The following is a 24,405-nucleotide window of genomic DNA, read 5'->3' on the forward strand; positions in this document are numbered from 1 at the left end:
GTCCGATTAATAACGAATCTAATATAGGCGGTGTATTGCAATCAACTGGTAGTTGAAATGTACATCTACATGTCAAATCAGTGTTAATAAAGTTGACACTTTTAATATATTTTATTTTTTTGAGTAAGCAAAGTATCGTGGTACTAGGCTTGCCAGATGCCCGGGATTCGCCTGGATAGTCTCGGAATTTCGTCTCCAGGAAGTGTACCGAATCTTTCAGAAAATCTGTCAAAAATCCCGGAATTTCAAGTACTCGAGGCATATGTTTTAATTATTTCCATTTCTTAGAAATGAAAACGATTCGAAATTAAATTGTTTTCAAAAATATTTTTGGTTTTGGATTTTCATACTTTTTAAATGTACAATTGTCTGGCAGATTTTGTATCATTTCATTCAATCTAATCACTATGAGAAACATATCAAATCACTGTCTTTCGAATCATCAGATGTCACTCGAGCAGTATATTTAAAAACAAAAATATACGCAAATATCTAATTTTATTTCAAATTCACGTTTTTCTGCGAAATGCATTTTTACAAATTATAACTCTTTAGTGACGCTATAACAATCCCCAACTCTGATTCGAAATATACCCAAACCATGTCCGTGGCGATATCCAAATTCCCAGTATCGAAAGGCACTACAAAAGAAGCAGCGATTGTCATCTCAGACCTTAAGTTTGTTTGCCAAAACCGAAATATTCCAGTAAATATGAGTTGGGTTTCCGTTTTTAAAAAAACAAATTTTCCCAAAAATGTTTACGTTTGAAATAAAATTATCGCAGCCATCTTGGGAGAAAGTTTCAGAGGCTCCAAAGTTTGCACACCGAAAAAATTTTCTTCGTAAAAAGAACGAAAAATTTCGTTTAAAGTACGAAATTTGTCATTGTTTTACAACCAAAGAAACTTTTCATTAAAAGTACGAAATATTTCGTACTTTTTATGAAGAAAAGTTCTTCCAAATTTTTCCTAGTTTGTATGAAAAAAATTCGTACTTTTTATGAAGAATATTCGTACTTTTCATGAAAAATCGTACTTTCGTACTTTTTATGAAACAATTTCGTTCTTTTTATGAATATGTTACGTACTTTTTATGAAAAATGTTCGTACTTTTTATGAAAAAATTATAGTCGAAAGTGCATTAACAAGTGTGAAAAATGTCATCACTACTTTACATCTTACGTTTTTGAATAATTTTTAGTTTTCTTGCTTCACTTTTATTCATAGCGCGCTATCACTCAAATGAGAAGTAGCATAGACATGCATAAAAAATAGAATAAAGGAATACACTCAAGAACAATATCAGAGGCAATTTTATGTCGCGAACGGAAATTTTACAACTTCAATGAAACTTCTTCGTTATTTTAAAGAAAATGTTTCGTACTTTTTATGAAGAAATTTTAACGCAGAATGTTTCGTAATATATTCGTAAAAACTTCTTCACAAAAATCATGAAATTTGAAGAGTTTCGTAAAAAGCACGAAACTTTGAGGAAGAAAAATTAATGTAGAATATTTCGTAGACGTTTCGTATATTCGTAAAATGTTCTTCGTAAAATTTACGAAATGAAAATTTCGTTGTTTTAATGAAGAATTCAGGATTAATAGTTAATGAAGAATTCTTCGTAAAATTAACGAAGAGAATTCTTTCGGTACAGACAATAACGACTACGCCATGGCGTTTATGCAAATTTACCAAGTGATAAAATATGGGCAACTATTTTCGAAAAGTGTGACTGTTTTGGTTGTCCTAACAAATCCCGGAATGTACGGCGCAATGTCCCGGATTTCGGTAACAATCATCTGGTAAACCTACGTGGTACTCTTATTTAGTATGTTTTCGATTATTCTTAATGTTATTAAATTAGACTACGACTTTAAAAACAAGGTTTATTCAAATTTTCTCAACTCTGACTCCACAGATCTATTCCCAATCAGCTGACTCGATGTTACTAGAATTGGGTAGTTCCGGGTGGAACTAGTTCATTGGAATGGGAATTAGTTCCAACTCTTTCGTGGTAAACTTTTTACTGTTTCGTAGATTGATAGAATTCTTGATTTTGGTAGATATCGCGAAGAGGAACTTCTTCACAAATTTTCTATAGAAATAAAATTTTGACAAAATCTTCTATGAAAATAAAATTTTGACAAAATTTCCTTTAGAAATAAAATGTTGACAAAATTTCGTTTAGAAATAAAATTTTGACAAAGTTTTCTATAGAAAAAAAGTTTTGCAAAATAAGATTATTTTCAGGAAATCTTAAAATTTGTCCAAATCGTATACTTTTACAATAGTCTGTAAATTTGATATTACGTAATTTTAGCACCTTTTGAGTTCGAAAAGTACATTTTTAATACATTATTAGTACTTTTTCGTCAACATCATTTACCATCCCTGGTTCCTATTGTGGAACGGAACTAAAACGAGCGATCACTTAAAGGAACCGTAATTCCCCTAGAATTCTAGATCTTATTTTTTTTTTTATTGTGAGTGGTAAAATTTTAAGGGCCGAATCAGAATTAAACTCAAATTTATTTAAAAAAAAATAACGCTGTTTGTTATACCCTCCACCATAGGATGGGGGTATATTAACTTTGTCATTCCGTTTGTAACACATCGAAATATTGCTCTAAGACCCCATAAAGTATATATATTCTGGGTCGTCGTGAAATTCTGAGTCGATCTGAGCATGTCCGTCCGTCCGTCCGTCCGTCCGTCTGTTGAAATCACGCTAACTTCCGAACGAAACAAGCTATCGACTTGAAACTTGGCACAAGTAGTTGTTATTGATGTAGGTCGGATGGTATTGCAAATGGGCCATAAATTTCATGTAACAAATTTCATCCGATCCGGCTGAATTTTGTTACATGGTGTTAGTATATGGTCTCTAACAACCATGCAAAAATTGGTCCATATCGGTCCACTTTTACGTATAGCCCCCATATAAACGGACCCCCCAAATTTGGCTTGCGATTGCTCTAAGATAAGCAAATGTCATCCGATCCGGCTGAAATTTGGTATATGGTGTTAGTATATGGTCTCTAACAACCACGCAAAAATTGGTCTATATCGGTCCATAATTACATATAGCCTCCATATAAACCGATCTCCCGATTTGGCTTGCGGAGCTTCTAAGAGAACCAAATTTCATCCGATCCGGCTGAAATTTGGTACATGGTGTTAGTATATGATCTCTAACAACCATGCAAAAATTGGTCCACATCGGTCCATAATTATATATAGCCCCCATATAAATCGATTCCCAGATTTGTCCTCCGGAGCCTCTTGGAGGAGCAAAATTCATCCGATCCGGTTGAAATTTGGAACATGGTGTTAGAATGTGGTCTCTAACAAACACGCAAGAATTGGTCCATATCGGTCCATAATTATATATAGCCCCCATATAAAACGTTCCCCAGATTTGATCTCCGGAGCCTCTTGGAGGAGCAAAATTCATCCCATCCGGTTGAAATTTGCAACGTGGTGTTAGTATAAGGACGCTAATATCCATGCCAAAATTGGTCCATATCGATCTATAGTTATATATAGCCGATCCCCAATCACACAAAAATTGGTCCATATCGGTTCATATTCATGGTTGCCACTCGAGCCAAAAATAATGTACCAACATTTTATTTTTATAGAAAACATTGTCAAAATGTTATTTCTATAGAAAATTTTGTCAAAATTTTATTTCTAAAGAAAATTTTGTCAAAATTTTATTTCTATAGAAAATTTTGTCAAAATTTTATTTCTATAGAAATTTTTTCCAAATTTTATTTCTATAGAAATTTTTTTCCAAATTTTATTTCTATAGAAATTTTTTTCCAAATTTTATTTTGTCAAAATTTTATTTCTACAGAAACTTTAAACTTAATTATATACGTATTTAATCGCCCTTTTTTAGTTTAATATATACCACGTATGGACTATGTGGTATATATTACGGTGTTAGGAAGTTTTAAGATACCTTGTAATTCGATTGTGGATGACAGTCTTCAGTAGAATTTTCTATGCAATCCAGGGTGGAGGGTACATAAGCTTCGGCCTGGCCGAACTTACGGCCGCATATACTTGTTTTTATGATAAATTGGTATGAAGCAAAACTCCCAATAAATGGATGGACGATTGGACGGAATCATATGTCGATTTCATCCAATTTTAATTAATTAATTACAGCATCAATAAAAAAGAGAGCCACCGTAGTTAGCTTGACTGTCTTGTATACAAAGGGTCATGTGTTCAATCTCAGTTTCGGGCAAACACAAAACAATTTTTCAGCAATGGATTATCCCTCTGAGTAATGCCGGTAATGGGAGCCACCGTGGTGCAATGGTTAGCATGCCCGCCTTGCATACACAAGGTCGTGGGTTCGATTCCTGCTTCGACCGAACACCAAAAAGTTTTTCAGCGGTGGATTATCCCACCTCAGTAATGCTGGTGACATTTCTGAGGGTTTCAAAGCTTCTCTAAGTGGTTTCACTGCAATGTGGAACGCCTTTCGGACTCGGCTATAAAAAGGAGGTCCCTTGTCATTGAGCTTAACATGGAATCGGGCAGCACTCAGTGATAAGAGAGAAGTTCACCAATGTGGTATTACAATGGACTGAATAGTCTAAGTGAGCCTGATACATCGGGCTGCCACCTAACCTAACCTAACCTAATGCCGGTAATATATCTGACAGCTCAAAACTTATCTAAGCGGATTCACCGTAGGGCTATAAAAAAGGTGCTTTGTTACTGAGCTATACATGGAATCGGGCAGCTTTCAGTGTCAAGTTCACCACGTGTGTTATCACAATGTACTAAATTGTATAAATGAGGCTGAAATATCGAGCTGTCAAAATACCTAGCCTCACATACCAATCACTTTGACTCATACCAAAGAAGACGTCCTCGGAAAGTTTAGTAGGATAAGTGAGGTTAGTTTCAAGTGGCAGCCCGCTTTTTTGTTTTTTTTTTCTAGTTTTACCGTTAAGTTCTCCAATAGATCCACTGGATTTTTATCAATCAAAATGAGATTCGACAAATCCCCTTCAACTCAGGACGTTGAATCTTTAAAAACGTTTATCACAAGAAAATTTATAAACATTTTGATCTTCATATTTTTTTGACTTCTCCAATCCGGGTACTCGATAGTCCGGACAGCTCAAAGTTTTCGGAGGAGGAATGTACCCTTAAATATAAGCAGTGAGATATTATGAAGTTACCTTTCAACTGTCGAGAATTTTAAGCAAAACCTTCGAAAACATTGAAGTCAAGGAAGTGGATATTAGTGGAGATCAAATATATATGCTCTATTTTGGCGGTTGCTACACTGAAAAAACAGTGAACCCACCAGGAAAGATAACTTTCGATTAATTTTAGAAAATTTGGAACTTTTTTAGAAAATTTTAACTAAACGGTATTTTAAGCGCTGGCATCACTCCGATATGGCAAAAATAAGTAAATATTTTTCGACAAATTCAAGAAAATTTATTAGACATAACTAAATTTTTTCAGTAGTTAAAGAAAATTTTGTAGTTTTAAGAGAAATCTTGGAGTTCAAAATTGCAAGAATGTCTTTAGTGACATACGAAGTTCATGATGGACACAATTTTGGTAAAATTTACAAATTTTAAGAAATAATGAACTATTTTGTAAGAAATACGAAATTAGGAAATCTTTATGCTTTATTTGTGTATAACTTTTTCCCGTTTTTAGTTCATTTAACTAACATACACAAAAAATTATTTGACTAAAATAAACTTTTTCCAAACATAATGATTCTATGAACTAATATAAAGTTAATATGGCTTTAGTGAAATAGAGAGTTCACTTTTTTTTGAGTGTATGATAAGCAATCATCCAACTTCTTGTAACATATAGGGCAACGAAAAAATTGGATGTCATCATGACACCTTAAAGAAAAGGAAATTAATACTAATCCTAATTTTTGCACGGCAATACTCAATGAGAATTGAAAGCATTCTCAAAAAAAAAAAAAAAAATATGCATCATTGGAAGCGTCCTGAAATCATTATATTTAATTATATAAAGATACAATTATTACAGACCAATGGGCTCTTAAGACGATGTTAAAATATATGCCCAAAATATGTGTAAACTCCCAACCAACTAGCTACTTTAAATATGAAATTATACTGTAGTCTTGACAAAGGTTAAAACTTTATCTCTCCATACTAGGGAGGTTGTACTGTAATATTATTTCTGTGTTTAATTGATTCCTTTTCCTCTGAATCATGACAGCTCATGTAGTAGAAATTATACTTCACGCTAATAGTTTTTACAATCACGGCTATCAGGCAGCGTCCCATTATAGGAGATGTCAGGAGTGATATCTGACGTCATATCTAATGTGCGTTTTAAGTTTGTTTGGAGTCGTTGCAACCCTTGCAATTCTATCTTCGGAAATTCGCCATCATAACAGCCTTCTCATGTAGAATAAGTAGGTAACCATAGGCACACAAACAGGTTCTATTTCCCTTAAATATGCAAGCTAGTTCCTAGCCTTGCTAGTTCCTAGCCCTTCTAACTCATCCGATTCGACCAGGCATCCATATTAGATGAATATTGCACTGCTCAGCCATCTCGTTGGGAGTTATATGTTACGGCAGTCTATGGTGTTTTACGAATTAATGTACACGGAGTTGTAGTTTGACTGTCTGAGTATATATTAATGCCACTTCCTTTATTGCTAATATTTCAGACAGTTTAGTAGGATAATCCCTTAGTCAGGTCTCCCAGTCTCGGTCAACCTCTGTCAAACCCTGTTTTATTTTTTTAAGAGCTAAGCTCGAATTTGTAACAAGCGTTGCAACAATTGTCTCTAACCTTCTTTTATTTACTTTTTAATAAAATTTAAAAACTCAAGCTCAAGTACCAGACCTGTGATAGGTCCACCAGTGGCAAATTGCACCAATTTCCCATAAGGATGTTTTAGTTTAATATATGATATTGATAATGTTAGCTATTCAAATAGGAACTGTTTCCTTTGTGCAGCGGAGTTTTTGCTGTTTATGCAAATGATTCCGTTTCCGTACATGAGAGATTGAAATGAAAACGATATTCGTTTATTCTTAACTTTAATTCAGCCAACATTTCTCTTAGTGCACTTTGGAATTGTGGCATTGTCAGTAAATATTTGTACACATCTGTTTTCTCAAAATTTGCAACATTTGATGAATACCACTTCCAACAACTCTTTTTTATTTAATATTAATAAATACAAAACCTATGTTAATATTGATTAGAAATTTATTGTATAGAATTTAGTTAATCTCAGTGTAAACAGTAATTGTTCCAAAATATTCTCTCTCACTCTCATACAGTGAGACAACACATGATATTATCGTTGTTTCAATGTATGAGTTAGATGGATGACCTTTCCTCACTTAACAACTCCCATATTTGCTCTCACTTCTAATCTTATTCACATCGATCTCTTTACTGTCATTATTATTGTTGTTATTGTTATTTACATATACTTTATAATATTTATCTTGAAATCATATTTAATATTATTATTTTTCTCTCCCTCTCTCACTCTTTTTGTTCTCTACTTAGGGTTCCTCGTTTTTAAAACGTGCCAACACTGAAAAATTACGTGAAGTCTTCCAGAAGTACGCCTCACATCACAAGGATGGTGAATATTATATGACCAGTGAGGATTTTGTGCGAAAATTTTTGGGATTATTCACAGATGCTGCATTTAATGATGTAAGTTTTAGCCAATATTTCACTATAAACAAAACAAAAATAAAACGAAAGAACAAAAAAAAAATTACTTTGCAAACAAGTGGGTCTACCAATAACTCACATCACAAGACGATTTTCTTTTCAAGAATAAAAAGCACGCAAAAAATCGCGCCAATGGCAATGTTCCAATAAAAAATGAAAACATGTTTACATTACCACCTACCCACCATGTGTTGGGTAATTACAAAACCAAAGCAACCTTGTGGTCAATAGACTTATCGTCTCGGAAGCCAGAAAGATTTTCTCAAAGAAGATTACAAATTACTAAGTAATGATTGTTTTTACACGACCCTAGACACGTAAAAAGATTTCATAGTGTAAAATTTACTTGGTGAATTGTCTGTGAATATTTTCTTATTTGATGATTTAGTTTATACTCAATAATTTTAAAGTTAAGAGTACGAGTACGTATGGACAAATAAAATTGTAGCCCAAATCGTTCAATAGCCTACAGTTACGCATTTAAATTTTATCATCGGATCGCGCCACAAAACAACAAAGAGCCATTTCTCTAAAATTTTAGATGTAATCGATTTCTGAAATGCTCATCTCCAGGCTGACATTATGGGTATTTTTCTAAGAGCTTACTGATTTAAAATTTACTCAGCAAACTACGAAATGGCCAAACATAATTTTTTATTTGGTAGATAATTTCTTGTCATATAACATTTTAATATAAATTCGCGCATATGTCTACTACGAATATTTTGAACAAAGGTCATTCTGTAGGTCCAATTATCGACTACCTTTTCAAGCATTTGAGGGCGTATTTCAGCAATGACACCCCAGCAAAATAATTTGGAAGTTCTTCTCAAGGCACAACTTTAAAATAACTTCCAAAAATGCTCTCCCAAAGATGTTATTTATTTTAACTGCACACACAGAAAAAAATTCACGAAAATTTTTCCAATTAAAATTTTAATTGAATTTTAAAAAATATTCCATTAATAATTTAATTGATTCAACAAATTTTTTAATTGAAACAAAAATCAATCACAAAAAATAATAGTATCAATTAATTTTTTAATTGGATCAATTATTAGGATCAATTTTTTAATTGATACTATCATTTCTGAGATTGAAGACATTTCAATTAAAAACTTAATAAAATTAATATAAGTTTCAAATCGGTTAAAAACGCATTAAGAATTAATAAAATGGTACACATTTTTTAAAAAAATGGTAAATCCTTTGTAGAAAGATTTCGAAGTTTTGAAAATATTTGATCACAAACGTTTCAGACAAGCGTTATAATGCATTAAAAATCGTAAAAAAAAAATTAAAAATAATTTATTTGTCAAAATATCATAAAATTTCTTAATTCACATCCAAAACACTGAATTCGCCTCACACCTTAGGAAGTGATGCAAATTCAGTGCAGCGGCTGTTGAAATGGTGGATATCCGTTCTATGACAAGCCCATGTTAAATTCATCGCTTTTGCGTTAATTTGGCAACACTTCCGGATCCAAAAAGAACAGTTTCACTACTTTTTTAGCGACGCTGGGACGTTGAATATTGGTTTCGAAAGATTCTATCGTTGCTGTTTTATCCAGAATACCAAAGACTTCAGGTATCCCCACAAAACGGAGGACAATTCACCAGTCCATTTCTCGACATAATGTTGTCGTTGAAATGTTCTTTTAATAAGTCAATTGTTTCGCCCGCATCCTGTTGAAACCACTTTTTTACATCTATATAATTTAAAGTTTTGGGAACAAAAATACATCGATCATGATTCTGTATCGATTTCAATTCAAGGTAGCGCGTCGTCCTTCCTCATTTTTAAAGAAATAAAATTTTTTTCGTGAGTGTGCGTGAGCGTGAGTCCTACCAAACAATATCGTGCGTGAGTGTGCGTGAGTAAGATTTTTCCTACGTGAGTGTGCGTGAGCGTGAGTAAACTATTACTCATGTGCACACCTCTAATCTGTATGCCCGAAGGTCTCAGAGATGGAAACTTTTGGGTAATTATCTGATTATTAGAGATGCTTAATTACCTCAAAGAGGTGAAACAATGACTGCTTATTATTAATTTATAAAAAATATATTTTTAGACTATTTATGAAGATCCGTCTGTCTAGTCGTTAATAGACCATTTTCCCATATTGATAGATGTGCTTCGTGCAGAATAAGACAATTTGTTTTTTTTTTTAATAAAATTTGATAAGAACGTGACTTTTATATTTAAAATGTCACTTACCTTTATTGGCATGTATTTTAAAAGCTCTTCAAATGCATAAGAGATTATGCGGATTGTGCCAACCCTGAATATGTTTTCTTGACAATAAATTGCTTATTAATATAAGAACTAATTAATTAAATTTTACCATTAGGCAAAAAGTAGAAAATAAATAACGGATAAAAATGAGATCCAAAATAGATTATGTGAGCGAAATGTATAATTGTTGCGGCATTTACCTACGATTTAGAGTATAATGGATGACAGTCTATAGTAAAACTTTTTACGAAATCCATGGTGGAGGGTACATAAGATTCCGCCCTGGTCGAACTTTGGACATGTGTTTTTTATACCCTCCACCATAGGATGTTTTTACCATTCTGGGTCGTGTTGAAATTCTGAGTCGATCTAAGCGTGTCCGTCAGTCCGTCCGTCCGTCCGTCTGTTGAACTCACGCTAACATCCGAACGATACAAGCTATCGACTTGAAACTTGGCACAAATAGTTGTTATTGATGTAGGTCGGATGGTATTGCAAATGGGCCATATCGGACCACTTTTACGAATAGCCTGCATAAAACCCGACGCTCAGATTTGGCTTGCGGAGCCTCTTGGAGGTGCAAAATTCATCCGATCCGGTTGAAATTTGGTACATGGTGTTAGTATATGGTCTCAAACAACCATGCAAAAATTGGTCCATATCGATTCATAATTATATGTAGCCCCTATATAAACCGATCCCCAGATTTAACCTCCGGAGCCCCTTAGAAGAGCAAAATTCATCCAATTCGGTTGAAATTTGGTACGTGGTGTTAGTATATGGTCTCTAACAACCATGCAGGAATTGGTCCACATCGGTCCATAATTATATGTAGCTCCCATATAAGCCGATCCCCAGATTTGACCTCCGGAGCCTCATGGAAGATCAAAATTTACCCGATCCGGTTGAAATTTGGTAAGTGGTGTTAGTATATGGTCTCTAACAACCATGCAAAAATTGGTCCATACTGGTCTTAATTATATATAACCGCCATTTAAACCGATCCCCAGATTTAACCTCCGGAGCTATTGGAGGAGCAAAATTCATCCGATCCGGTTGAAATTTGATATGTGGTGAAATTTGGTACTTTGCGCTAATATATGGCCGCTAAAAACCATGCCAAAATTGGTCCATATCGGTCTATAGTTATATATAGCCGATCCCCAAAAACAATCTACCAAAATTTTATTACTATACAAAATTTTGTCAAAATTTTATTTCTATAGAAAATTTTGTCAAAATTTTATTTCTATAGAAAATTTTTTCAAAACTTTATTTCTATAGAATATGTTGTCAAAATTTTATTTCTATAGAATATGTTGTCAAAATTTTATTTCTATAGAAAATGTTGTCAACATTTTACTACTATACAAAATTTTGACAAAATGTTATTTCTATAGAAAATTTTGTCAAAATTTTATTGCTATAGAAAATTTTGTCAAAATTTTATTTCTATAGAAAATTTTGTCAAATTTTTTTTTCTATAGAAAATTTTATTTCTATAGAAAATTTTGTCAAAATTTTATTTCTAAGAAAATTTTGTCAAAATTTTATTTCTATAGTAAATTTTGTCAAGATTTTATTTCTATAGAAAATTCTGTCAAAATTTTATTTCTATAGAAAATTTTGTCAAGATTTTATTTCTACAGAAAATTTTGTCAAGATTTTATTTCTACAGAAAATTTTGTCAACATTTTATTTCTATAGAAAATTTTGTCAAGATTTTATTACTATACAAGATTTTGTCAAGATTTTATTTCTATAGAAAATTTTGTCAAAATTTTATTTCTATAGCAAGTTTTGTCAAAATTTTATTTCTATAAAAAATTTTGTCAACATTTTATTTCTATAGAAATTTTTTTTAAAATTTTATTACTATAGAAAATTTTGTCAAAATTTTATTACTATAGAAAATTTTGTCAAAATTTTATTTCTATAGAAAATTTTGTCAAAATTTTATTTCTATAGAAAATGTTGTCAAAATTTTATTTCTATAGAAAATGTTGTCAAGATTTTATTTCTACAGAAAATTTTGTCAACATTTTATTTCTATAGAATATTTTGTCAAGATTTTATTACTATACAAGATTTTGTCAAGATTTTATTTCTATAGAAAATTTTGTCAAAATTTTATTTCTATAGAAAATGTTGTCGAAATTTTATTTCTATAGAAAATGTTGTCAAAATTTTATTTCTGTAGAAAATTTTGTTAAAATTTTATTTCTGTAGAAAATTTTGTCAAAATTTTATTTCTATAGAAAATTTTGTCAAAATTTTATTTCTATAGAAAATTTTGTCAAAATTTTATTACTATACAAAATTTTGTCAAGATTTTATTTCTATAGAAAATTTTGTCAACATTTTATTTCTATAGAAAATTTTGTCAAGATTTTATTTCTATAGCAAATTTTGTCAAAATTTTATTGCTATAGAATTTCTGTAGAAAATTTTGTCAAAATTTTATTTCTATAAAAAATTTTGTCAAAATTTTATTGCTATAGAAAATTTTGTCAAAATTTTATTTCTATAGAAAATTTTGTCAAGATTTTATTACTATACAAAATTTTGTCAAGATTTTATTTCTATAGAAAATTTAGTCAAATTTTTATTTCTATAGAAAATTTTGTCAAACTTGTATTGCTATAGAAAAAGTCCTCTCAGAGTGTCAATATTCATTATGGATTTTTATATCCTTCAATAACTTCATTATAATAAAAATACCATAACTAAAATATTAAAATTCGTCTGTCGTTTATTTCAGCCGGTCAGTTTACTTTAATGTCTTATTATGATACCCTAAATGAGGCGGCTACTGAAAAAGATTTCCAAAGAAATCGATGTATCAAACAAAAAATTCCCACAATTACCTCCATAAATGAGTAGTAATGGTTAAATTGTATACAAAATACTAGGGAATTTATCAAAAACTGAAAATCTAGGTAGTTAGTGCATTTTGATATAATTTGTCTCATAATTACTATACAGAATTTATTTACGACCACGTTTTTGTGTGGTTTTATCTATAAATATGGCTAGACCACCTACCGGAACATTGTTCACTCATTGATAACGCTATCAATTGGTGGTTTAAAGTATTAACGAAAACCATTTTTCGTGCGTCCATTGAACACTGAATTGTTCAATTCTAAATGCGTTTTATAAATACTCGTAGTGACCTTTAATCCTGATTAGCAATCATAAAAAAAATCAATTTTTATTACCTTATGGTTTATATACATATAATGGTCAATCATGCAGAGGGCTTTAATAATTCTATATATAATTTCTATGTAATAGCAATTTTCCTATAAAATCAAATCTCATCCTTCTGAATATAAAGTGGTGAGATTAAAGGTTACTCGTAATAATCATGTAATTACCACGAAATTGGTATTGAATATAATTTATTGTATAATTAAATCGGCTAATGTTCTTATGCCATCGATCGGAACAAGTAGTAATCAGGAGAAGCAATGTCTGGGCTATACAGCGGGTGGGATAGGATTTCCCATTTGAGTGTTTCCAAATAAGTGTTATTTAAAATTTTTACAATTTTTTTTATAAATATAAAATGTTGACAAAATTTTTTATAGAAATAAAATTTTGACAAAACTGGTTCTAGAAATCATTTGAGAAAATACAGGAAAAAAAAATTTGGACAAAATTTTCTATAGCAATAAAATTTTGACCAAATTTTCTATAGAAATAAAATTTAGGCAAAATTTTCTGTAGAAATAAAATTTTGCCAAAATTTTCTATAGAAATAAAATTTTGACAAAATTTTCTATAGAAATAAAACCTTGACAAAATTTTCTATAGAAATAAAATTTTGACAAAATTTTCTATAGAAATAAAAATTTTGATAAAATTTTCTATAGAAATAAAATTTTGACAAAATTTTCTATAGAAATAAAATTTTGCAAAATTCTATGAAAATTTTCTATAGAAATAAAATTTAATCAAAATTTGCTATAATAGCTTGGTCAAAATTTGCCATAGAATTAAAATTTGGATAATATTTTCTATAGAAATAAAATTTTGGCAAAATTTTCTATAGAAATAAAATTTTGGCAAAATTTTCTATAGAAATAAAATTTTGCAAAATTTTCTGCAGAAATAAAATTTTGGCAAAATTTTATTTCTGCAAAATTTTCTATAGAAATAAAATTTTGACAAAATTTTCTATAGAAATAAAATTTTGGCAAAATTTTCTGTGGAAATAAAATGTTGACAAAATTTTCTATATAAATAAAATTTTGACAAAAATTTCTGTAGAAATAAAATTTTGAGAAAATTTTCTGTAGAAATAAAATGTTGACAAAATTTTCTATAGAAACAACATTTTGAGAAAATTTTCTATAGAAATAAAATTGTCGCAAAATTTTCTATAGAAATAAAATTTTGGCAAAATTTTCTACAGGAAAAAAAAATTTGGACAAAATTTTCTATAGCAAAAAAATTTTGACAAAATTTTCTATAGAAATAAAATTTTGGCACAATTTTTTGTAGAAATAAAATTTTGGCAAAATTTTCTATAGAAATAAAATTTTGACAAAACTTTCTATAGAAAAAAAATCTTCACAAAATTTTCTATAGAAATAAAATTTTGGCAAAATGTTCTATAGAAATAAAATTTTGACAAAACTTTCTATAGAAATAAAATCTTCACAAAATTTTCTATAGAAATAAAATTTTGGGAAAATTTTCAGTAGAAATAAAAATTTGAGAAATTTTTCTTAGAAATACATTTTTGACAAAATTTTCTATAGAAAAAAAGTTTTGACAAAATTTTCTATAGAAAAAAATTTTGACAACCTTTTCTATAGAAATAAAATTTTGACAAAATAAGATTATTGTTTGCTAATTTTTTTGGTAAAATTTGCTTCTAATTTTTGTAGATTAGGTTTGGCTCGAGTGGCAACCTTAGAAGTAAAATTCAGACAAAATTTTCGATAGAAATATAATTTTGAAAAAATTTTCTATAGAAATATAAAAAAATAAAATTTTGAAAAAAATTTCTATAGGAATAAAATTTTGACAAAATTTTCTATAGAAATAAAAGATTGACAAAAAATTCTATAGAAATAAAATTTTGACAACATTTTCTACGAAATAAAATTTTGACAATATATGCTAGAAATAAAATTTGTACGAAATTTTCTAAGAAATAAAATTTTGACAATATATGCTAGAAATAAAATTTTGACGAAATTTTAGAAATAAAATTTTAAGAACATTTTCTATAGAAATAAAATGTTGACAACTTTTTCTAGAAAAATGTCAAATTATTTGCTAAAAAATTTTTCGATAGAAATACAATTTTGACAAAATTTTCTATAGAACAAAAATTTTGATAAAATTTTCTATAGAAATAAAATTTTGACAAAAATTTCTACAGAAAAAAATTGGACAAAATTTTCAATAGAAATAAAATTTAGCCAAATTTTTCTATAGAAATAAAATTTTGGCAACATTTTCTATAGAAATAAAATTTTGAGAAAATTTTCTATAGAAATAAAATTTTGACAAAATTTTCTATAGAAATAAAATTTTGACAAAATTTTCTATAGAAATAAAATTTTGACAAAATTTTCTATAGAATTCAAATTTTGACAAAATTTTCTATAGAATTCAAATCTGGACAAAATTTTCTACAGGAAAAAAAATTTGGACAAAATTTTCTACAGGAAAAAAAAATTTGGACAAAATTTTCTATAGAAATAAAAATTTTGAGAAAACTTTCTATAGAAATAAAGTTTTGAGAAAAATTTCTATAGAAATAAAAATGTGAGAAAATGTTCTATAGAAATAAAGTTTTGAAAAAATTTTCTATAGAAATAAATTTTGACAACATTTTCTATAGAAATAAAGTTTTGACAAAATATTCTATAGAAATAAAATTTTGACAAAATTTGCTATAAATACAATTTTGATAAAATTTTTTATAGAAATAAAATTTTTAAAAAATTTTTCTACAGAAATAAATTTTTGAGAAAATTTTCTATTAATATAAAATTTTGAGAAAAATTTCTATAGAAATAAAATGTTGACAAAATTTTTTATAGAAATAAATTTTGACAAAATATTCTATAGAAATAAATTATGACAAAATATTCTATAGAAATAAATTTTGACAAAACATTCTATAGAAATAAAATTTTGACAAAATTTTGTACAGAAATAAATTTTTGATAAAATTTTCTATTAATATAAAATTTTGAGAAAAATTTCTATAGAAATAAAATTTTGACAACAGTTACTATAGAAATAAAGTGTTGACAAAATATTCTATAGAAATAAAATGTTGCCAAATTTTGCTAGAAATAAAATTTTGATAACATTTTCTGTAGAAATAAAATTTTGACAACAGTTTCTATAGAAATAAAGTGTTGACAAAATATTCTATAGAAATACATTTTTGACAAAATTTTCTATAAATATAAAATTTTGAGAAAAATTTGTATAAAAATAAAATTTTGACAACATTTTCAAAGAAATAAAATTTTGACAGAATTTTTTATAGAAATAAAATTTTGATAAAAGATTTTTTGGTAAAATTTTTTACTAATTTTTGTAGATTAGGTTTGGCTCGAGTGGCAAACTTGGTTAAGATTAAAAAGAAAGCGGTATGTTGTTAATTCTACGGGTAAATTTCACATACTGCAAATAGAAGCAATGCAGTGACCTGAATACAGTTTTTCGTAAGAAAGTATAAACCCGTATAAATTATAAGAAAATTATTTCGCCTACAGGCTTAAAAACTTAATTTAAATTTGCGGCATAAATTAATACATTTTTGTATGTCTACGTGATTTAATTTGTATTATTATTTTGCTTCAACATTATACTATATTTAGACTAATTCATTTTATTTTACTTGCAGGAATCAGTGCGTTTATTAGCCGGTATTGCTGATACCAGTAAAGATGGTCTTATATCATTCTCAGAGTTTCAAGCTTTCGAGGGTCTATTGTGCACACCAGACGCTTTATATAAAACAGCTTTTCAATTATTTGATCGTCAAGGCAATGGCACAGTGTCTTATGGTAAGCGAAAAATTAATAATAAATTAATTTAAATAATAAAAAAATAAATCCTTTTCTATATACGATTGCCCATTTTAGCTGATTTTGCTGAAGTCGTACAAAAAACTGAACTGCATTCAAAGATACCCTTCAGTTTAGACAGTCCTTTTATTAAAAGATATTTTGGTGAAGTATGTCTTTATATAAAATTCTACACGTATTTGTATGTTGTAAAGTTATTTCGTCAAAAAGGTCATTTAAAAATTCTGTCCTTTAATTTTAGTGTCTTTTTGTTTTAATCCATTATTTCAAATGAGCTATATCACTTTAGGTAATTGATAAATTAGAGCTAATTAATTAATCACAATATAAGTCCTTCGAACTCTGCTTGTGTGTGTGTGAATGTGAAATGAACTTTGAACTTTTTGTTTTGTGTGTGAAAAATTACACTATCAAAGAAATTGTTCAAATTGAATTATCTTGCGGTTTTCTATAATAGACCTGTTTTATATCAAATAAGTCATAGGCAAGTTGTGCTGAAATAAAAGAAAATTCCAAGCCCATTTATACAGAAAATGTATTACATACATATATTAAATGTAGTTGCTTGCAATAGCTATTAAATACTCCATATATAAGAAAACATCTTGAACTAGGGTTTTAAAATACCCGCAAAAAGGGGGTTTCGTTTAATCAGATCTTTCTGGTTGCATTCGGATATTGTGACGAAAAAACGAATCAATCCGCGAATCGACCCTATTTTTGGCAGTTGGCAGCTACGCAACTCCACAAGGGTGGGTATGATTAGTGTCCCAAATATCAAGACTACAGGCTTAGGAAGGGAGATCGTTCTATACGATTCACCCTTGCACCTGGTGGAAGTAGTGGAATCATCTTGCCCATTCTCCAGGCATCGGGTATAATGAGTGATTCCAATGACAAATTGAGAAATCTGGTCAAGAACACAACTCCCAGTATTCCCAGATGCTTCAGCCTTTGTATAGAAATTCCGTCGGGTCCCAACGTCTTGGATGGTTTTGCGCCGTTGATGACAGTCACATCACCAAAGGTGACCGAGATCCCCTCATCCCTTGTAGGGGGTTTGAGAGGGCTCTTACTGTTGATCACAACTTTCCTGTGCCTGTGCCAAGGATCCATTGCTTGAGGTGATCTAACCATGTCTTCCTCTTGTGCTCTTCTCTAGATTCAGTAATCTGTTTCTAGGATCTGTAGGGTTAGCACGACGACGATCATCACGCTCGACTGCAAGTCCCGTGATGAGCGTTTCCTCTGGAAAGGTGATTCTCACCTGGGCAATTCGACAAGCAACATGAAGCGATCGCCTGCTGCGTTGACGATGTCCCGGAACCCTCTGTGCAAAATGAACATACGAGTGTAACGGGAATTCACTGAAGCGGCGATCTTTGTGTGAATCATACAGTAGCCAAGACACTTGAGGCATTACTCTTCCCCAGCCTAGTGTAGAATTTTCCAGAATTCTAGACCATCAACACGGATTTCGCAAAAGTACATAGCACCACGATATTTTGCATGCCATTCCAGCATATATAAATAGAGGACTCAATTAGCCAAAGCTGTGGCACAAGATGGTCCTCGTGGCGCTTGGCCTATCGAAGGCATTTAATACGGTAAACCATTCCAACCTATTCGAGGACGAAAACACGTTCCTACCGGCGGAAACCAAACGTTAGGTTAGGTTAGGTGGCAGCCCGATGTACCAGGCTCACTTGGACTATTCTGTGATACCACAGTGGTGAACTTCACTCTTATCACTGAGTGCTGCCCAATTCTATGTTAAGCTCAATGACAAGGGACCTCCTTTTTATAGCCGAGTCCGAACGGCGTTCCAAATTGCAGTGAAACCACTTAGAGAAGCTTTGAAACACACAGAAATGTCACCAGCATTACTGAGGTGGAAAACTGAAAAACTTTTTGATGTTCGGTCGAAGCAGGAATCGAACCTACGACCTTGTGTATGCAAGGCGGGTATGTTAACCATTGCACCACGGTGGCTCCCAATCGTTGGTCTCTAAATTATCTGTGCGGGCGCCAGTCGAATTCCAGACCCCATAGAATGAAACAGAGAGTTCGCCATGGTGGGGTGATACCTCTGGCACTTTTTGATCTCTACTTATCTTCCATTCTAGTCCCTACTGATGGCATTGAGATTTTATCATATGCGGACAACTGTACAATCTTGGAATCAGGGCTTGCTCTTGAATACACGTCTTCCTTGCGGATCTTACCAGTTATTTCACTGCTAGAAATTTAAGGATATCTGCCACCAAATCCTTAGCCACACTCTTCACTACATGGACGGCAGAAGTACGCAAGCCGTTTCATTGAAATTCGGATTCTTTGTGAATTGAAACCCCGGTTAACTGATGGTCTGGTGCGATACAATGCTATTCAGGGCCCACTTCGAAACAAAAATAATCACAGAAAGGATTAGGGGTTTATTTTCATTTAAAATCTAATGCAAACGGACCGCAAAAATAAAATGAAATAACTCCCAAAAAACATAAACATGTGGTTTCCATATAATTTTTGGGTTTTATTTCATTTAGGGTTTTGGGGCAAATTTTCATGGGGCCCTTCTACATAGCACCGAAAAAGGACACCAAAAAATTATTTTGAAAGCAACAACACCAAATTTTTATATTTTTTGGGGAGTAACTTCATTTTAATTTGGGACTCATTTGAATTATGAAAATAAACCCAAAAAAGTGTGAAAAAGTCGACTTTTTGATTCTGATAACAATGCCTTTGGTGCTGGCCATTATCGATACCGAATTGTATTAAATTGAGAACATATGTTACTATTCTTCCTCTCTGGATATATCGATCAACAAATCTACAAGCGAATTTCTCTTTGACGAAATAACTTTACAACTTTCCAACATTTATTCTACTACAATCCAATAAAAATTAACTTCTATACCCATTCTTCATTTCAGAAAAAGCAACGTTTAATTAACTACGCTGAATTTACTCAATTACTTCATGATTTCCATGAAGAATATGCGATGGAAGCATTCCGTAGCAAAGATCCAGCTGGTTCTGGATACATTTCCCCCTTAGATTTTCAAGATATTATGGTTAAAGTTAAAAGGCATTTACTCACCGCCGATGTTAAAGATAATTTGGTAGCGGTAAGTTATGTGTGTCCATTCTTTTCTATGTGGAACGATTTCCTCTTGATTTGTGGTTCTATTGTGCGATTCGGTTCGTTTTCATTCGACCAACATTTCAACATTTGTTTACATTCTGCGGCGGGATATTTTCCGATGCATATTCGTCTCGTGTTCTATCTATCTCATGTCCATATAATCATGCTCCATTGCAAATGATCGCTTCTTGTCTTCCAGGTCACCGAAGGCCATAAGGTAAGCTTTCCATATTTTATGGCTTTCACGTCGTTACTAAATAATATGGAATTGATAAAACGCATCTATTTACATTCTACACAAGGTAGTCGCACAGAGCCTGTTACCAAAGATGAGCTACTGTTTGCTGCTCAGACTATGAGTCAAATAACCCCATTGGAAATTGATATACTCTTCCAATTGACGGGGGTATTGCAACAGTCAGGGTAAGTATTTGTGTGTAGGGGAAGCAATTTCCTTAAAATACATGTTTAACTCACAAAAGATACTTGATTAGAACATTTAGTTAGGAAATGAGGAAGAAATTTAGCAAGATTATTATAGCTTATACGCCCATTTTCAGAAAGCTCTGTTAGGAAAAAGTTAGCAAATTAACTTTTTAACCGTACAACGGTTTAAAAGTAAAATCAGATCTATGATTGTTGAATGATTACCAAGCGCGGAAAATGGTTTTTTGAGGCCTGATCATGCAGTTGTTGTTGTAACAGTTTATTGTGATTTCATCCATTTTTATGTTATACGCTTTGGTACTTCAGCTTGTGGCCATATCGAGGAACTCTGCGACTAAGGTGGGGTGCGTCCAGAGTGACCTGGCTGTCAGTCGGGTTGGTTTAGCTGGGCAAGAGAAAAGATGACGCGTGTCGTGTGGCCCTTGGTTGCAAATTGGACATACGTCAGCTACGCTGCTATCAATAACTGATAAATAGGAATTGAGGCGGCTGCACTTGCCTGATCTTAACTGGGCTAAAACTACCCTAGTCTGTCGTGGGAGGTCTCTTTCCTCCGGTGCTATGGGCGGTGGACGGACTCCGAGAACAGGATTAACCTTGTAGCTTCTCACCGCTTCAGCTACAGTATCCTCATGAATCCCGTTCAAACCTGCCTGGTACGCTGCTTGATCTAGAGGTTCTCTTTTGAAGCGCTGGATCTCGCGCTCTAGATTATGTATATCAACCCTTACGTTCTTGGGTGTTGGTTGTGCATCCATGAGATGGTGGTTTGGATGACTACTGCGATAACAACCCAGGAGATACTGCTTTGACAACATGTAGTTGTGTCTTCGCACAGGGATGATCTTTGTCTCCACATAAAGGTGATCCAGGGGTGTGCTGCGGAGACACCCCGTCGCAGTTCTAAGGGCAGCGTTCTGACGGGTTTGAATGTTATTCCACTGCGTATCACTAGTCTGCGGTGTCCACACTGGCGCTGAATAGTTTACCACTGACCGGCCAATTGCCTTATAGGTAGTTAATAAGGTTTTTTTGTCCCCACCCCAAGTACTGCCGACAAGTGACTTGAGGACCTTGTTTCTACCACGGAGCTTATTACAAATTGCAGTGGCATGGGCAGACGACCTGAAACGGCTGTCGAATGTGACCCCAAGAATCTAGGGGTAATTTGTGGTCGGACTGATCATGCAGTCGTGGGGCCTGTTCGTCCTGATTAATGTCGTACCTAAAGTAGGCCTGATAAAAACAAGACTTAGACATGTCTGAATAATGTATTTCAAGAAACACATATTTGCCTTCTTCGTCTTACATCACTTAATTTTGTGTGTATCGTCTTATCCTACATTTTAATGTTGCGCTTTGGTACACACTTTATCTTATAGTGAGTCGGGTAGGTTTGGGTGCGCAAGCAAAAAGGCGATGCCCTGTCATGTGGCCTTTGGTTGCAGATGGGACACATGTCAGCTACGCTGCTATCAATCACTGATAGGTAGGAATTGAAGCAATGGTCTTGCCTGATTATAGTTGGCGTGGGAGATCTTCTCCCTCCTGTACTCTGGGCGGTGGCAGAACTTCGAGAACAGGATTAACCTTCGCACCGCATCAGCTACAGTCTCCTCACGAAGACCTTCGCACCGCTTCAGCTACAGTATCCTCACGAAGACTGTCAGACCTGCCTGGTATGGTACTATACTGGTGTATAGGCTCTCCTTCTCTCTTCTTGCGTCCAAGTTGCTGTCCATGTAGTGTATAAAGTGGTTGAGGAATTCATCAGTCTGACCGTATCGCCTTCGATTGATAGTGTTGGCAGCTACGCAACTCGACAAGGGTGGGTATGATTAGTGTCCCAAATATCAAGACTACAGGCTTAGGAAGGAAGATCGTTCTATACGATTCACCCTTGCTCCTAGTGGAAGTAATGGAATCACCTTGCCCATTCTCCAGGCATCGGGTATAATGAGTGATTCCAATGACAAATTGAGAAACTCCCAGTATTCCCAGATGCGTCAGTCTTAGTATACAAAATTCCGTCGGGTCCCAACGTCTTGGATGGTTTTGTGCCGTTGATGACAGTCACATCGCCAAAGGTGACCGAGATCACATCATCACAACTTACCTGTGTCAGTGCCAACGTTCCATTGCTTCAGGTGATCTATCCATGTGTTCCTCTTGTGCTCTTCTCTAGATTCAGTTATCTGTTTCTACGATCAGTAGGGTTAGCACGACGACGATCATCACGCTCGACTGCAAGTCCCGCGATGAGCGTTTCCTCTGGAAAGGTGGTTCTCACCTAGGCAATTCGACAAGCAACGTGATGCGAGTGCCTGCTGCGTTGTTGATGTCCCGGAACCCTCTGTGCAACATGAACATGGGAGTGTAACGGGAACTCACTGAAGCGGCGATCTTTGTATTCTCTGAAGCCGTCTCAACTGGCTTTCGTTTGGTTAATGAACATCCGGCGTAAAGAGATTATAAAATCGCAGGGTCAATGGTGAGACTTATGGGGATGTGGTCTGATCGTATTCGTTGACTATCTTCTTAATCCTTAGATTCAGTTTCCAGTTTCTAGGAGCTGTAGGTATAGTACGACGGCGCTCATCACGCTCGTCTGCGAGTCCCATAATGAACGCTTCCTCTGGGAAGTTGGGCTTCACCTGGGCAGTACGACCAGGTGCTGCTGCGTTGATGATGTCCCTGTAGCTCACTGAAGAGGCGATCTGTCTATTCTCTAAAGTTGTCCAATTTTGATTTGTTTTTTTTTAGTTAATGACCGTCCGGCATTCAGAGGTTATGAAACTGGAGGGTCGGTCAATGGTGAGAATGGAGGTAACTGGATCTTCGTTCACCGTGTAAAATTTATTTGCACTGTCAAAGCTATGCTTCTCTGGTCATTACCCACGAGAGAATGCCAAAGTTCATGGTGAGCATTGACGTCTCCTAGCACCAATCGGTTATGCTTACACAATAACCACTCAATCTGTGGGCTATATGCTGTAGCACAGCTACCAGCGGTATATACACATTGTATTGACAACCCCAGACTTGACTGCTACCGCCCCATACATTCCATGCTGGGGTCACTAGTATCTGGCTCTAGCCAGATGAGTCTACACTGCACGGAACGAGGCAAACAGACATCCATCTCCATTCATTGTGGTATCCTTCTGTAGTACATTGTATCCTCACAAGCAACGGGTGGCATACAGCTCTTCGATCGCCGCTATCCTGATTCGTTTCCGATTCTTAACATTTTATCATTAATCTTACCATGGACTCCGTTGCTATTAATTTTCAAAACGGATGTACTTTCCACAACAGGTACAACAATATTCATTGCTGGATGTTGTGACAGAAAACATTGTTGTTGGGGATATGTCGGGTTGGGGCCGAGTGGGGACATGCAGTCTGACCGCTATTGGGACAGAATCCTTCCACGAAATCAGTAAGACTATTCTGCCGTGATTTCACTGCAATGTGGAACGTCATTCGGACTCGGCTATAAAAAGGAGGTCCCTTGTCATTGAGCTTAACATGGAATCGGGTAGCACTCTGTGATAAGAGAACAGTTCACCACTGTGGTATCAAAATGAACTGTATATTCATTGCTGGATGTTGTGACAGAACACATTGTTGTTGGGAATATGTCGGGTTGGGGCCGAGTGGGGACATGCAGTCTGACCGCTATTGGGCCGGAATCCTTCCACGAAATCAGTAAGACTATTCTCCCGTGATTTCACTGCAATGTGGAACGTCATTCGGACTCGG

General features: G+C 33.2%; 1 protein-coding gene across 6 annotated transcripts in view; it reads left to right on the plus strand.

Moving 5' to 3' along the window:
• aralar1 (calcium-binding mitochondrial carrier protein aralar1) overlaps positions 1 to 24,405 on the plus strand; it is a 510,884-nt gene that overhangs the window by 99,761 nt on the left and 386,718 nt on the right. For all 6 annotated transcript variants that reach the window (XR_012718325.1, XM_075292768.1, XM_075292770.1 and 3 more), the window contains 5 exons: positions 7,567 to 7,719; positions 16,862 to 17,024; positions 17,103 to 17,194; positions 19,982 to 20,176; positions 20,393 to 20,616. Coding sequence is in view for 5 of the 6 variants with exons in the window: in XM_075292768.1 (XP_075148883.1) it covers positions 7,567 to 7,719; positions 16,862 to 17,024; positions 17,103 to 17,194; positions 19,982 to 20,176; positions 20,393 to 20,616 (827 nt within the window). In the remaining variant the exon portion in view is untranslated. The remainder of the gene's footprint in view (positions 1 to 7,566; positions 7,720 to 16,861; positions 17,025 to 17,102; positions 17,195 to 19,981; positions 20,177 to 20,392; positions 20,617 to 24,405) is intronic.

This window comes from Haematobia irritans, chromosome 1 (genome assembly GCF_050003625.1).
Source record: "Haematobia irritans isolate KBUSLIRL chromosome 1, ASM5000362v1, whole genome shotgun sequence".
In the NCBI taxonomy this organism is placed as follows: Eukaryota; Metazoa; Arthropoda; class Insecta; order Diptera; family Muscidae; genus Haematobia; species Haematobia irritans.